This window comes from Stenella coeruleoalba (genome assembly GCF_951394435.1).
Source record: "Stenella coeruleoalba genome assembly, chromosome: 1".
NCBI classification, from domain to species: Eukaryota; Metazoa; Chordata; class Mammalia; order Artiodactyla; family Delphinidae; genus Stenella; species Stenella coeruleoalba.
The window spans coordinates 119424713-119441550 of record NC_137169.1 but is presented as its reverse complement, the minus strand read 5'-3'; the positions used below and the strand labels follow the sequence as shown (position 1 = coordinate 119441550).

Genomic DNA, 16838 nt, shown 5'->3' with positions numbered 1-16838 from the left:
AGGAGACGTCCCAAGTTCCAGGGCAAAGGCCCTTCTGGGAGCAGCCTACCCAAGAGAAGCTCTCTTAGAAAATCCTGCTTGAGTTTAAGCAATTTAATCCTAGACTTGAAGCCTCCTTCCTGCACTTCTCTTCAGCCCACCTTCTTCGCTTACTGCTTCCAACTGGATTCGGCTGCCAATTTCAGCAACGAATGTGACTGGGATTTTAAGACTTTCTTGGCTATGAGTGGACCTGACCCACCTGGGTTCGGCCTTAGAGACAGCCTTGTCAATGCCCTGGCAGCATTATTCACAAAAACTGAAAAGTGAAGAACTCTGCAAAACGACAAGAGTATCGTTTCTTAGAATAGCACTTGGAACAAAATTCAGGTTTCTGGATATCACGGTTTTATCTATTAGAATATGCTAGCTCTTAAATACCTTAGCTTCCAACATGATCTGCTGAAAAAGTGTTTTACCAGCACCTTTTAATGAAGAAAACAATTTCCTTCTTTTCTTTTGAATGAAAGTCTCTAGAAGCCTTCTTTATCTAATAACCTCAGGGTGAAACAATGGCTGGCTCACGTTGGGTTTTTTTTGGCGGGGGGGGGGGGGATGGGGGATGGGTGAGTAGGGTTATGGTAGCTACTTACTGGAAAGCTAACTGATCCTCTGGTTATCTACCATCACCAAACTAAAATCAAAACAAAACAAACCAAAACAACAGAATCAACTCTTAAATAGTCTGGTAACCATCTAGGTACTACTAAAACAGAGACTGACATTTTTCCTAAGGTTTCCTATTTTTAAGGAAGCTCCCGCAAGGAATGCTTACAGAAAACAATGAAGAAGATCTGTCTCTCAGACATACTAGCTAGAAGGTTAATGGCATAATTTCCTTATAATCTATTTACTATAATTAACAATACAACTAATATTAATAAATTATTAAGCACATAGAGTATGTTAAACGGTATTCAGTTCTTACCCAGAAAATGCCCAAAGAAATAAGGAAATGATTTTTTAGTGTTTTTGAAGAATAACAAATACAGACTGCTACTACATTTACCTAATTTGCTCTGTACTGATGGAGCTCTTCCTTAAGCTCCCAATTTCCAGCATGATTATTATTTAGAATAGGTAGCCATCTATGAGAAGTTTCTGAAGAAGAATACTTTTTTTTATCACTAGCCTCTCTTAGAGAGCATCAATCTAGTCCATGAAAGTAACAGAGAGGTCAAGCCGGTTACTTCATTGTCTACAGACGTCCACACTTGTTCCACATTAAGTGCGGCTGGCTGGGTATTGTTCCAATAAAAGCCCTTGGGCTAAGGGTCAAAATCTGGCTTCCAGGGCCAACTCTGTCCCTCCTTTGGATGTGTGACCCAGATACATCACCTAACCTCTTTGACCTCCAGTTCCTCAGCTGTATCGAAATGAAGATGATGACAGTACCTGTCTGGAGGACCCAGCCTTAAAATTACCTTGAGGAACAAGTGCAGTTAAGTTGACAGAAGTGCTTTAGTCATTTTGGATGAGAATGGAAGAGTGAGACAAGGGGGGGCTTAAATCAAGGAAAGAGTCCATTCGTCTATGTTGCTGGCAACCTGAGCTAAGAAGAAAGCCAGTTCTAAACGCCATCCAGCCTAACATCCATGCCAGTTATGGGCTTAGGGAGGAAGCCACACTCGTCGTGTACCCCTGGAGTTTGGCATGAGTTAACCTGGATACTACGTCAAGATAGTTTGTTATGCCAGAGGCCAAGCTTAGCAGTGAAGGTAAAATAGGGAAAGCACAGACTAGGAAGAACCCAAGAGGCCAGCTAGGGACCTTGTCAGCAAACGTCCCCATGTGTCTTCCCAAGTTATCCCATTAGTTGGGGCAGACTCTGAACCCTAACATGATGGCCCAGGTGGGGAAGCTGTCATAGATCAGCCAGCTTACCTGAGCTCAGCCTCTCCTGGGAACTGAGGAAATGTCTACATGAGCCTACACCGTGTTAAGAATGTTTCTTCTTTCCCAGGAAGGTGGAGGGTGATGGTCCACAGGTTCTTACCACAAGATTGCTTTTATTTTCCTCCCCTTGAACCCTCCCTACACCCGTCTGATGGCTGAAATTCACCACGCTTGGCTTCCAGCTTCACACCGTTTTCCCTCATAAAAGAAGGGACTTTGTAGAAATCCATTTCAAAGGTACATAGGAGTGCAATAATGAAACTTTCTTCACTTTAAATTTTAAAATGCCTATTTCTATTTTAAAATTTAAATTTTCTATTAAGTTTGCATTTGCCTTCTACCTAGACAGTCGTAAGTGGACAGTACAGGGTCTTCCACTTTTTGCTTTTTCTCCCCCTTCTTCTGTGACCCTTAAAAAAGAAAAGAAAGCCATAAACCTAACAATTCAATGGAAGTAAGTTAACTTAGAACTTCAGGACAATGTCACATCCAAAGAGATGACAACAAATATATCTATAAATAATGGGAGGACAGCCTGACGTTAAGGGTCTCCTAATAAAGTAGTATTGCTCATACTGACCAGAGGAAACAATATTGATATTTAAATTCACATGTGGGGTCTTCCCCGGTGGCGCAGTGGTTAGGAATCTGCCGGCCAATGCAGGGGACACGGGTTCAAGCCCTGGTCCGGGAAGATCCCACATGCCGCAGAGCAACTAAGCCCTTGCGCCACAGCTACTGAGCCTGTGCTCTAGAGCTCGTGAGCCACAACTACTGAGCCCACGTGCCACAACTACTGAAGCCCACACGCCTAGAGCCCCTGCTCCGCAACGAGAAGCCACCGCAAGGAGAAGCCCACGCACCGCAACGAAGAGTAGCCCCCGCTTGCCTCAACTAGAGAAAGTCCACGCACAGCAACGAAGACGCAATGCAGCCAAAAATTAAATAAATTAATTAAAAAAAATTCACGTGTGTGTCTGTGTGTGTGGGGGGGTCCTCTAGTAGAGAGGGGCGCTATTATAATTAGAATACCGTACAACATTTATATACTGTTCTATGACTTAAAGCCTTTCTTAGCCTTTCCTTCATATGATTTTTATGGCTCTTTGATATCCTAGACTCCAAATCCACAGCTCTTTGCCAAAAACCCCCAGCTTTTAGGGTATAGTATGTGGACCACTGGATCCCAGAGACCATTTAGTGGAGTGTTAGGACTGGAATTCAACTTTGTCTGACTCCAGGGGTCCCCTGAGACCCTCTACTCTTCTTCTAGCGGGAGGCGTGTCTCGTATTGCACACCATATATAAAAAGCAGAACATGTTTGACTCCCATTTGAACTGAATCTAGGTAGAGCGAGGGACTTTAGTGTCCATTTCCATAGGATTCCATGAGCACCATGACCCTCTGCTCATGACCCTGAGAGCCCTGGGGCTGCATGTGCACAGGGAAACACTCCAGAGCTCCAGGAACTGAGTTTTCCTTATATTGACTATGGATGTTTTCTGAAATCATCATTTACAACTTCGACTTTTTTTTTAATGGCTTTTTCTCTAGTTTGCCCGGGTTTTCAACAGTGGACACCAAGGACTCGGTGGGCTCAGGTTCAGCAAGTGGCTCTGGGGTGAGGCCGGAGATGCTGGACCCCAGATGTCAGTCTCCAGGAAAGACTGCCCGCCTCGGCGCCCACAGCCCTGAGTTTCCTGATGCCTCCGCCCTTTTCCTGAAGGGCTGGGGGGGCCCAGACCCCACAGGGCTGTGGTTACCTGCTCGTATTTCTCCAGCTCCGTGTGGTAGATTTGTCTGATCTGTGAGAGTTTGGCTCTGTAATCAGAATGCTCCACCGAATTGTCGGAACCGGCGCCTCCAGAAGCTGCCGCCGCCGCAGCCGCCGCGGCCGAGCCGCCACCCTTCTCCGGCCCGGCCACCCCCTCCGCCAGCAGCATGTTGTCCAGTCGCATCAGCTGGGGGTCTGTTGGCTCTTCTTCCTGCGCTCCCCGGATACTCAAAACTGCGGGAAGACCCAAAAGAGTGGGGAGGTGTTAAGAGTAACCCAACGAAGCAAAGGTTAACAACAACAACAACAGACTCCCGATGTATCGTTTGGCTAAGTCTCAAATTACTTGCAATATGGCATCTGAGCAATGGGTTGGAAAAAGAGAGGGATTGGAGGAGGAGAAAATGCAAGGACAGATTTGCTTCGTTCCCCAAGTTAATTATATCCCATCCTATGAGGTACCTAGCATAGTCCAATTGATGAAGGCAGAAAGTAGACCAGTGGGTACCATGGGCTGCCGGGAGGGAGGGAGATAAGGAGTTCGTGATTAACCGGTACAGAGTTTCATCTTGGGAAGATGAAAAAGTTCTGGAGGTGGATGGTGGTGACGGCTGCACAACAATGCGAATGTACTCAATGCCACTGGACTGTCCACTCAAAAACAGTTACAATGATAAGTTTTAGGTTACGCATATTTTACCAGTGAAAGAAATTTCAAATCTACAAAAAAAGTAATGATAGCAATATAATTTTCACTTTCATCCCCAAACTGCCGAATTTTAATTCAAGGAAAAGCATTTCCTTCTTCATTTCTAATTTTAGATTTCTGTGAGGTTGTGGTTTTATACTCATTGACTTTGTAATATTCGATCAGCCTGAATTTTCATCTCCCAAATGATCTAAGCCAGGCAAATCCAGTTAATTTGGAGGGAAGTGTTAAACCTCTCCCCCGGACTAGGGATTTCCATCTCCCCACATTGAGATCAATCTGTTCCAGGTGATAAGAACTCCATCCTGGTACAAACAAGGGTGAGGTCCTTTTAACAAGCTGTCTCAGGGATTCAGAGAAGCCAGTATTCTGATAGGATGGAGAAGGCTCAGCTCTGTTAGAGGCTCTGCTTTTTATTAAAACACCATGACCATTTGCGGGGGATGAGGGGGTGATTTGGACTGAAAGAGATCAAGTGATTTAGTAAATCAGCAGAAGAGCTAGGCAGTCTCTTTTTACTACCTTCAGACAACCTGCCATAAAGTAAATCACTCATCTGAGCCCAGTTTACTTGTCAGCAGCCAAGTCTTTGTTGAGAGCGAACACGAAAAGAATTTCCAATTAAAAACAAACTGAGAGTAGGAAAGGAGGAACACGATTAAAGACGGAGGAGAAGGCGTCCCATGCTGGTTCACATCTTGGGGACGGAGGTGGCAGGGTCTACGCAGCCTGGTGGGTATGTGAACACTGGTGCAGCCAGAGAGCCCAGAGCTGTTTCCAGCCGGGATGCATCCGGTGAGCACCACGGGGACGGTGCCAGGTGCAGTTGTCTCCTGAGCCCTAGCAAGGCAGCCCCACGGGGTTGTGACAGGGAAGGTGGATCTGAGCTCAATCCGAGGGGACATGTAGACACTCAGGGCATTTCATCACATATAATACCAGCATAACTGCTGGCTGTGTCCACATGCTCCTGGCTTCTAACAGGCATGACAAGAAGCAACCTTGGAAGCTGTTTCAAAGGAAAGCCCGATTCCTGTGCTAAAAGGAAAACGGCAGCTTTGCTTTCATGAAACAGGAGACAGTCAAGTGGAAGGTCAAGTCATGTGGACCAGGGCTGGCGGTTAGGATTAAAGGCACGGGGTAGGGACACGTGCCCCCCACACCCCATGAAGTAAGAAAGGACGGGAGGAGGGAAAGGAGGACGTGGGGTAGGCAGTTAGCTGGGGAGGAAAGAAGGCAGTCCTCTCTGACGCCCAACAAGCCAGACTTCAGGACCCAGGTTCTCCTCTTGCATCTGAATTTTTAATATTCTGCTGCACTAAAAGAAAATTGCTACATTGTTAATGGCACAGGTTAGGGGATCCTGGAGGTTTATTTTGTGGACCTTTTTCCAATGACATGCTTTTTTTGTAATGGGAAACTGTCCCTTTGATCTTAGAATAATAAAGATTTAGTCATGTTATTCAGTTCCTTGAATTTATTTACTCAGATCTACAAAGTCCTCAGAAGAACATATCACTAACAAAGGTTTCCTTAAGAAAGGAAATGAATGCAGTAACCATTTCCTGAATACCAGTCCCTAAAGGTGGGGAAAAGAACGTGACCCCGCAAGGAGCTGGGCTCAGAGCCCAGGAACCCTTCCTTCCTGGCCTGTACAGCCCAGTGAATTCTTCCAGGTGAGGGCATTTACGTGGGGTTTATGGATGTTTCCCCAGTGAATTTTACTGAATGAATTTTCATTACTTTACCAACGACAAATATCGATGGGCCATTTACAAATGAAAAAAGAGAAAGAAGATCAACTCTGAGCCATTCTGTAATTGTTGCACTTTTGCTTGATCATTAAGAAACTGGTGCTGAGGCAAAACCTGACACTAATATGGCCAGTGTATCCCAGAAGAGGCTGCAAACTTTGGCTGACGGGAAATCTCCCCAAGATGCTGAGGCTGGTTAACTCCGGAGCTGGGCAGTCATGCCTCCAAGTGCTTCTTCCTCATCACTCTATAACAATCCTTCCTGACAGATCCAGCACTGACAGATCTTGTGATGGTTTCTGGTCGCAACAATGGTAGCAAAGCAAAAAATAAGCACGTCATCTTAATGGTGAAGACGCACTTTCCTAGGGCTACCTAAACACTGCGTTACCTGAGGTGGTGATGAGCATCGTCAGACAGCACCTGTGCCTAAGACTGACCTGCTCACCCCATTAGCTTGCTCCTCTAGCAAAGTTCAATTCGTTATGAGAGGAGCAAGAGAGGCAAAGAGACAGGCATGCACAGACCAAAGTGCTGGCACTAGTTCCTCCAGGTTCCAGGTAGGTGACTAGGTGGGCATGTTCCTACTAGTATTTCCCATGTGCCCAATATTTACCTCTGAGAATATTTTCCCTTTCCAGCCTCTCTCAGTTGCACCCACGCCCATGCCCTACTTTTTCGTTTAAACAATCAACGGGAAGCACGAAACGTCCACACAAACTCTGTACACCTACCTAATTAATATTTTTCTTGGTCTTGAAATCTAACTGGTTTTAAATGAAATAAGACAGCAAGTTGCTAAAGCTGGCCAAGGACACTGAAAGGATACAGCGTTAACCCCCTACCCACCAAAGAAGTTCCAGGACTAGCACAGAGGGTGAAGCCGTAATCTATACTGACTCTTATTTTTCTCCCCCCTCAGGTACGAAAGATACATTTAGTTGGGGGAAAAAGACACACACACGCAGAGTAAGAGTGTTATCATTTCGCTTAGCTTTTATATAATTGGATGACTCCTGTAAATAAATACTCTTCAGAAAGAAATTTGGATTCACTGAGATTTAATATAATTGATTTCTAAATGTGGCCAAGAAGAAATTGGTATGCTAGAAATACAATGTACCATAACATCAATGGCGCTTGCACTTATATTCAGAGTTCAGGACACATAAATTGGCCCCAAACCAGAGATCTGAAGAAAATAAAGGAACAGAAAAATGTGGAAAAACAAAAAACCCAACAGTCTTCTCCAAATTACACCCTTTAAATTATACTCAAATGATTGTGAAAATAGAAATTTCAGAGTATGTGTCAGAACCACCACCATAACTATCCACACACACACACACACACACACAATATAAACAAAAGAAAACTTTCCTCTTCCACTATTTTACATGGAAGATTCTGGTTCTGAGGGTCTTGGACTGTGTATGTGTGCTGGGCAGAGGCCCGGATGGACCAATAAACAACACTGCATGTACAGGTTTCTGCCCAGAAGGAGCAGCATCCGTACCACTATAAAAAGGGGTGTTGGGGCTTCCCTGGTGGCGCAGTGGTTGAGAGTCCGCCTGCCGATGCAGGGGACACAGGTTCGTCCCCCGGTCCGGGAAGATCCCACATGCCGCAGAGCGGCTGGGCCCGTGAGCCATGGCCGCTGAGCCTGCGCGTCCGGAGCCTGTGCTCCGCAACGGGAGAGGTCACAGCAGTGAGAGGCCCGCGTACCGCAAAAAAAAAAAAAAAAAAAAAAAAAAAAAAAAATGGGTGTTGAGATTCACTGGTATGAGAAACTGTTCGGCCAGGGAGTTAAAAAAAAAAAAAAAAATCCCACCAACATTAAATAAACGAAAAGGCCGATATGTCTAAGCAGAGTGATGCTACCCATTTACTGCTTGAAGCCGGCACTCTGGCAAGTAGGAGACAAAATGATTATTTAAAAGCTCCTTTTTTATCTCTGTAGCACCATGCAGGTCTCAAATGAACCTTTCACCGGGACACCAGAGATGTTAACACTCACCCTCCAAGATCCAATTTCAACCAGCGGAGCTGTTACCTAATCCAGCAACCATCACATATGATCAGGTTCCTGCTCCCCTGATGGGTGTCCTGCGCCCTCCCTAGCCCCCGCCCCTCTATGCTCCGTACCCAACAGCTTTTACTGAAACAGGTTTTAAAGGGAAAATTCCCCTGTTTATGCCAGTACATACAGGGTTTTAATAGTCAGATCTGTACACTTCCACTACCAAAAATGAAATCAACTGCGGTGGATTTGCTCTCCACGGAGGGTCACCCGACAAGATATTTAACCCTTTCGGTAATCATTCTTCAATAGAGTTTCCTTCTCACAAATCTAACCCCTCATGGAAGAGACCGGCCAAGACAGGTAAGTGATGTATATAGAAATTGTCACATGCCCTTTAAAAAGCACCCGATGTCATGGTCTACCTTGCTGCCATCACTGGCCCTGGGGTTCTTTGGTGAACCTCCCAAGATAAGGAGGCTGTCAGAGCACTGTCGGAGCTGCTCTCACAACTGGTCTCCCGCTGTTCTTTCTTTATTTTTCTTCACACAAGGAGAAAAACAAACCGAACCCAAAGGCAGTTTCGAGATCCTTGGCAGGAGGGCCACGAGCGGGTTGTTTTGTCCTTGGCTGAGCTGTGACATGGATCCGGAGCAGCTCCAGACAATACCCACTAGAGGGCACTCTTTCTTCACCAAGGACTGGTTGGACTGGGAGGGTCCGGCTGTTTCCTGTCCCAGGTTATTTCAGAGCTGGGGAAAATGCCCCCCGCTTAGATTCATACTTCCACGTCTGGGGCAGGCAGCAGGGGAGGAGGGCAGATCTACAGAGAGGGCTGTCTTCAGATTCGGACAGCAGTCCAGGGACCCAAAGCCGGGCTGAGAGATAGAGAGAGATGATAGAGATAGACAGCCAACAGACAGGCGGTTTGGGAAAGGGCATGAGGCGTTCTCCCCAGGACGGGAGCCCTCACACTTTCTGGCCAACCTCTTTGCTTGATTTGAAGGCACGAGACTTAACCTCCATGCAATTGTTCCACTGTCCACGAGCTGTTCGTCAACATACATGACCAGGAAAGCTGGGGGAGGGAAGCTCTGCCAGCCTCACCCCCAGCCCTGCTCTGCCATCTCCCGGGGGGTCAGAACTTTGGACAGAAGTACTGGGACAGAAATCCATTGTCCTTGCATTTTTTAGAAATAGAACAAAGTGCCTGCCTCCTGAAAATATCACAGTTAACACCTTTTATTTGTTCAGAAAGTACTTGTGCGCAATGAATTGCATCACCTTATAAAACATGAAGGAATATTCCAAACTTAGAGAGTAGATAACTGCAGGTTACAAAGGCAGAGTAATTTCCCCCAAATCAAAGCAAACGGGACAAGCCACGACTAGAATCTAGGTCTTCAACTCTTAGACGCTTTACCCTCTACTACAACGTTAGGATTCTGACTGTCACAAATGGTAGGCAAGCGGATGCTATTTCAATTCTGCGTACGTGTGCGTGTACACACACACACACAAACGCACACACAAACTGTCTTTTGAGGCCTAGGTCATGACTGACACTCTAGGCAGAAGACAACCAGATATGAGGTAGGGAAGGAAGTTGTTCCTACTGACTTCTTAATTTCTTTACAATTTCCTCCAAATCTGGTCCTCTTCAATTACTTCTTTCGGCCAATAGGACCATCATGATTAGAGCCACTGAACCGAGTGATAGAATGCCCTCTTCCATCTCAGCCAGAAGAATCCACTTACTACAGTCCCATCCTATTTCAAATCTCAGCTCAAAGTCCTTCTCCATGAAACCCACCCAGACAACAGCTAAAAAGGAGCTCCCTTGCCTCTGAGCCACCAGGGCAAGTACTATCTACACCACGGCCACAGCACATCTCAGAACAACCAAGGTCACACCTGCCGCCTTGAGAGCAAGGCTGTGAGCTTCTGAAAAGCAGTGACAACCTGTCCTACATCTATGTATCCCCCCTATGACCACACAGAGCCTCTGGCACTGAGCATCTATTCAAGCATCTCTTAATATATGAGAAAAAGGGAAGGAGGGAAGGATGCAGGATGGTACTCTCCGATGCTCTCTGCCTCGGTCCACTGTCCTTGGCGAGGCAGTTCCTTAGATGGGCTCTTTCTCCCTCTGGTCCAGTTACAAGTTGGACCAGAGTCAGCTACTAGTAGAGGGCCTTTCCCTCTGTCACCTCTTCCACCCCCACTTCAAACATCTGTCAAATCAGCCTGAAAATTCTAAGTAAGCAAATCTACACAGTCATTAAGCCAGAGCCTCCGGAACGCGCAGCCTGGTATGTCCCCAGTAAGCCAACATTATCCACGATGAAGGCTCTGGGTTTTGGGGAGAGCCTGGCACATGACTGGTACCTGGGGAAGAATTCCTGGGAGGGCTGAGAGTGGCCCACAGTGAAGGGGCCACACATACCATGTCACCCAAAGTGAGCCCTCTGAGGAATGCTCAGTTCACTTACATCACTAACTGAGGGCCTCTGAGGTGCCAGGAACGAGGTGGGTGCTGGGATTTCCAAGAATCATCAGACACGGGCTCTGGCTTCAAGAAGCCCAGGGTTTAGACTCCTCTAGTCCCTTCCTGCACGCTACACCAACTGCCCTGAGGCCTGTGGTGGGCGCATAATGTTGTCAGAGTAGGTGGTTGGCAACCAAAAAAGTCCCAAGGGATACACACCCTCTCTTCCTTCCTCCAGTTTCCTTCATTTCCCACAAGCACACCTGTACCCACAAATCATAAATTCCTAGCTTGAGCTGAAAAATACCGATGACATAATTTGATTCTTCTGAACCAAAGATGGGACCGACATCTGATGTCAGTGGCTTGAAGCTCAGGGTAGTATGTCCCAATGTTTTTCACCCCCTAATTCTCAACCCCTTCGTTTGTTTGATGGACAAGCGTTTTTGTGTGTTTTGAAAAGAGTCTGTCCATCCAACAAATGGAAACGATTAGCAATGTGATTTCCTGAATTTTACAAACCAGCATTAGAGACAGCTGTCAGTCAGTGCTTCTGGATAGCATGGAAGAACGAGTTACCACCTGAGTGGAGACCATCCAGCCTAGGTGGAGATCTCTGAGGCTACAGTTGCCTGGAGCAGATGTGTCAGATGAGAAGGCCAAGTTCATGGAGACTTCAAGTGTGACAGCCACCCTCGGACTGCCAGCTGTTTGTCTCTTAGCCCTTGAGAAGCTTAGGGACACCAAGGTTGGGACCCACGGGTCTAGGGTTTCTTATAGCATCACCAGGGGTTTAGACATGAAGATAAGATGTCTTCTAGGCCTTTCAACTTTTCATCTTGGTTTGTTAGGCAGGTAGACCAAGCAAGGAGACTTGAGGGCTTTAGTCAGTTGACAGCAAGACTTTGAGATTCCTCAAGCATTTCATCGCACAAATATTTATTGAGCATCTCCTATGGTACCAGGCACTGTGCTGAGTTGCAAAATAAAATTGGTCGAGCAGGGACCTTAATGATACACTCATTTTTTCACACTTACCATCCACGACTACGTGCAAGGCTTTCGGAGAAGTTTTAGGGCAGGAGGTGAAAATACAAATATATGACACTCTCGAGACGGTTTTACAGATTTTTGTTGTGGTGGTGGTGGTTTATATCTTTGGGTCTTCTTTAGAGAAACATGCCTTGCTTTTCTTGTCATCCCTTTTTCTGGGCCAGGCTTTGGCAGCCCTGGTCACATGCATTTTCTACTTCTCAGGAAACACTCGGGCATGGATCCCGTCACACGTCCCCTGCTTGGCACACGGAGCCTCCTGGGCCAGCTGGCAGACAGCAGGCTCATGTGCTGGGCAGCAGACTCCTGCCTTCCTGGACAGGTGCCGGCTGCCTGGGTGAGGGGCACTGGGCCTTAATAGCTCTAGCTTGGACTGCTGCACGGGGAACCCCTTGGCCTAAAGAGTTATTGCAGAAGTTGGTAGGAGGGCATGACGTCACACTGGGCTTGGCCTCAGACGGCCATGCTTAAAGGGGTGAGAGAAGAAGAAAAGCTCCCCGGGGAGGACCGGCACAGGGTGCGAGAGGCCCAGACGGCACCCGGTAGCTCATGATGCAAGAAACGGTTTCCTACCCAGTTGTACACAAAAAGCATGAGAAATTGGGAGCCACTGGTTGGCAGCTTGCTGTGCAATCCCAGAGATGCAAGCTTCTCCCTGCAATGGTAGCTTCTCAAGGAAGTGACCACGGAGAAAGAGATCGCTCACTATTCTCTTGCCTTAAGATGAAAATGTTCTGTAGCTTGGAGTCTCAATTAGGCACCTAGCACATTGCCTGCAAGTGCTAATTCCTGACAGATTTCCTCTCCCATTAGATTTCAATATCCTCCCAAAGTGTAAGGGCCCAAGCCCTCTTCTGTCAGCTCTGTAACATGGCACGAAGGAAGGACACTGGTACAAAGCCAGGTCCAAGGCTCCCACTGCATGACCTTGCCTCCCTTAAGCTCAGTTTATCACCCGACCGTCAATAATATCAACCACGCCACGATTCTTATTAAAGGATTAAATAAGGTTATTTTTACAAAAGCACATGTCCGTGCTTGGTAACTGGTAGGTTTTCAATTGTTGGTTAAATCTAAATCAATTCCATCGATAAAGGTCCCTTTGGGAAGAATAAGAAAGCAAGATAGATTTAGGGTTAAGAGTTTGGTTTTCATATATTAGGAATCAGCAAGGCAGAAGGAACCAGGCTAAGTTAATGAGTGTACAGACATACACACACACACACACGCACACACGCACACACACACACACCCTACCTCACTGTGCTGTGCTTCCAAGGCAAGCTCAGACTGACACCATCAAGCCCAGGAAATCGATCCTCAGCTCAAAGAATTCATTTCAAAACGTCTTCTTCTTTTTTCTCCTCTTTCCCCCTCTTTATGTTCCTTTCTTGCTATTCTTCTCCCAAGCACATTAAGAATCCCACTTCCTCTGAAGCCTGGTGTGTCCCCTCTTTACAAGAGCCCCCGGCTTTAGTCTACCTAAGCCAGAAAGCACCCTGACCTGGCAGAGCTCACACTGTAAGACGCAATCCTTCTAGAAGGCTGAAAAGACCCTTCTGGGAACCACTCAGCTCTGAAGCAATCTCACCTTGTGTCAGACAAGCTAGCCTGGATGTCCTCTTTAATGGTTACTTTCAAATTTCCATTAAAAAGTAAATAAATTATAACCAGAAGGGAGCAAAGATTCTATTCATGATCAAGGTTTGAAGAAATGTGTTTCAGTTTCGACTTTTGGGTGGGATTCAGACCTCACAGTCATCCCTTTCTGCCGGGGCATAGAGAAACTCCACACTCAAAATATTAAGATAATTGGATATTGCCACATTTGTATCATGTGTGATCTTATCATCTTGACATAATTCCACTGTCTTAGGACTACGAATGCTTTTCTAGCTCCTAGTGACTAGCGGTGACTTGCATATTTTCAAGTTCAATCATAGCAGAATTTTTTTTTTTTCCTCCCACCTTCCAAACGATTTCCTCAGAACTAAGTTTGAAAAAAAGAGCATTTTGTTCCCACAAAAATCTTTCCGGTTTTTGAAAATTACAGAATAATTCAACGGCAGGGTTCCTAATACAATGTGCTGTCGATTTTGAGGGGTCCTTACGGAAGATAGTGATAACTTAGCTAACTTGCTTCATGATTATTTCCAATTCCACAAATCACAGAAGACACATACTTCTACTAATAGTACACCTCCATCCTCTGGAGGAGGCTTACTCTCTAACAGGCGGGAAAGGGACACCTCTGCCAGATGACCTCCACAGACAGAGGTGTGCAGACCAAGGACAGAGGGATGTCATCACAGTTGGCAGACAGCAAATTCTAGTCAGGGTCAGACACAGGGCCTAGAATCAGGAAATGAGGTGAAACATTCTGGCTGTCTCCATCCCTTCGGCCTCTTTAACTTGGTCCTTCTACTTCTCCCTCCACTGGAACACAATTTCTTTGAATCTATAAGAGGATGGAAAAGACTCGCTGAATCTCAGGACTACCGTTACCACTGCAACTAACACTGATAATAATAAGATCACTTCACGTAAATGTGTGCTTTACTAATATTTTTCTTGAGATATGAGATGTGATGGAGCATGTGTCTCTCTCCTGTATGGGACCTAGGAGAGGGGACAGCTAGGAAAAGGGCCTGGCAGAGAGCTTTGGTACAAAGATGAAGGAAAAGGATGACCTGCTGGTTTCTTCCAACACATTCCTCTCCATGGACACAGAACACTGATTTTTAGTTAAGTTCAGGGTCACTGGGAGGAAAGACAATTTCCAGCTTCCCTTGCAGCTAGATGTGGTCATGCCTCCAGTGACAAAATTCCAGTTAGTGATAGATGAGTAGAAGCTAGATATAAAACTCCTAGGAACGTCCTTAAAAAGAAGGAATGCCTTTCTTGCCTCTTTCTCTCTTTTCCTTTTGCTACCTGGAACATGAATATAATGGCTGGGGCTCTAGCAGCCACTCTGGGCCATGAGTTGACCTGGGGAACAGAAGCCACTAGAGAGAGAAACCAGATAGAAGTTCTCATATCCTACAGACCAGTCTGTGGTCACCTTCAGACTATATGAAAGTAAGAGAGAAATAAACTTGCATTTTTTTTAAGCCAAGTTGTCTTGGGAGTTGGGGAGGTTTTTGTTTTGTTTTATTTGTGTTTGGCAGCTCAACCAGTCTAAGCTAACACAAGCTATTAAGAAAAAAAGAAAGAAAGAAAGAACTCTAGAAGGCAGAGTGATTTCTTGTTGGGTAGAATGTTACAGAGGAAATTAGAAAGAGGCAGATTTAATAACTAGAGGCAAGTCACAGAAAAACCTGAGAAGCCACTGGGGAGAATTTCTCCCTGCAAAAAAAGAGAAGGTTTAGAACAGATAGAAAAAGCCTTGATCATTAGAGGGGTCTCTCTTGGGTATCACTCAGGCTATTAGCAGAAGTGGGAGAAGATCTGGGAAGCCTGGAGTTTGGAGCAGGGGAAGGAGAGGCCTCCTGGTCGGGGTGTTGGATGGCCTGGAGGAGTGTAGTCTGAACCAGGAAAGAGAGGGGTGGGTGGTGAGGGGTGGCTGCGTGTGGAAACCCGCCAAGAGTACTCTGCCACCTCTGTGACAAAGGAAGCAAAGTGGGGTTTCCATCTTGACCAGAGGAAAGCTAAGGCAGGCTAAACTGTCATCCTAGAAGCAAATGTAAGAGCAGTTGCAATATGTGAGACCAAGTTCTAACAGATGACTTTCGGCTGCTGGAACTTGCCCACCTACATACAGCTTGTATTGGGATATTTTCCTTACACCATAGTAACATAATGTTTGTACTCTAACCAGCCTGCTGGATTTGCCAGCTCCAGAGAACTGGAAGAGGGACACGGGAGAAGGGAAAGAGAAATCCCAGTGCGGCCCACTTAGAGAAGAAATCACCTCCGTTCGCTTTGGTGGTAGCAGAAATTCCCCAGCGGAAGGACTCCGGTCTATTTATGGGCATCCCAGGTCCATTTCAAAACACCTGCCAATTAGCTTTCCTTTTTCCATGACCACAAACAACACCTGTGACCCCAGACAGTCATCTCACAAATGTACACAAGGTCAGTCAGGGTCCTTCAGGGAGGGTATGTGAATGAGCCATCACCACTCTTTACAAAAACCACCCGAAGCACACGTCTTGCTGCTAATGAGTCGCCGGTGTCATTCTCAGACACCAGGGGCTGCAGAAACCGCAGGCACACAGGCTACAGGAGAAGCAAGAGGCTTTTTCTGCTCCTCAAAACGTTCTGAGTCGCCTCTGAAGGCACCAAGTCTTTTCCTGATGAGGAAGGTTGGAAGGCAGGACGGGCTGCTGGCTGTGTCTAGAGTCTCATCCTGGGCAAGAGGAGGAGAATGCTGAACAAGAAATGCTGGTTGTGGTGGTGGAACGGGGGGAGGACGCTGAGATGATGAGCTCCAGATTGCAAAACACGCCTTCAGTCATCACTAGCCTGGTCTCACCATAAAGGAGAAACGTGTCATGGGGACCAAGAAAGGATTGGCTTAAGAGGGGCGTGACATTTCTGCTCTGGGGAAGAGTCCACGAAGCCATCATTTCCAATCTTTCCCGTCTCAGCACCTGTGCCTTTCCTTGGGGAATGAGCTCCGCAGTGCCTCTGAGCTCCTGGGCTGTCCTCCATGGTGTCCCCTCTTCCCACCAGAGTCCACGTGGCCGAGATCTCGAAAACATAAACACCTGGCAGTCAAATGGGTTTCACTCTTCTTGCACTTGAGTGTAAGCGTTCAAACTCTACCCTGAGCAAGCATTCTCAAACGCCGATTCAAGTTTCCAGGGGGATATCTTAAAGGAGAAGTCGATTTCAAGTAAATGATCGCAACTTATCGAAAATAATGTGCTACTTAGCGTCTGCGGCAAACATCCTGGCAGGCAGCAAGGGGAAGCAGCGCTGAAGCAGATGGGAGCGATTAGGCTCTGATTTTCAGTCGGGCTTTTTCTTGTTGGTGTTGCTTTTACATCCTGGTAAAGTCAGGATGTGGGGGAGAGAAGAGAGAAGGTTCTCTGGACCATTCCTTCCTTCTGTGTGCTTGCCCCCCCACCAAGAACTCTCACACAGGAGGTGCCCTCCCTCT

At 46.5% G+C, this 16838-nt stretch overlaps 1 protein-coding gene across 4 annotated transcripts in view; it reads right to left on the bottom strand.

Moving 5' to 3' along the window:
* The window catches only part of PBX1 (PBX homeobox 1), a 316793-nt gene that overhangs the window by 87613 nt on the left and 212342 nt on the right, over positions 1-16838 (bottom strand). For all 4 annotated transcript variants that reach the window (XM_079904779.1, XM_079904781.1, XM_079904778.1 and 1 more), the window contains exon 3: positions 3700-3944. In XM_079904779.1, coding sequence (XP_079760905.1) covers positions 3700-3944 — 245 coding nt within the window. The remainder of the gene's footprint in view (positions 1-3699; positions 3945-16838) is intronic.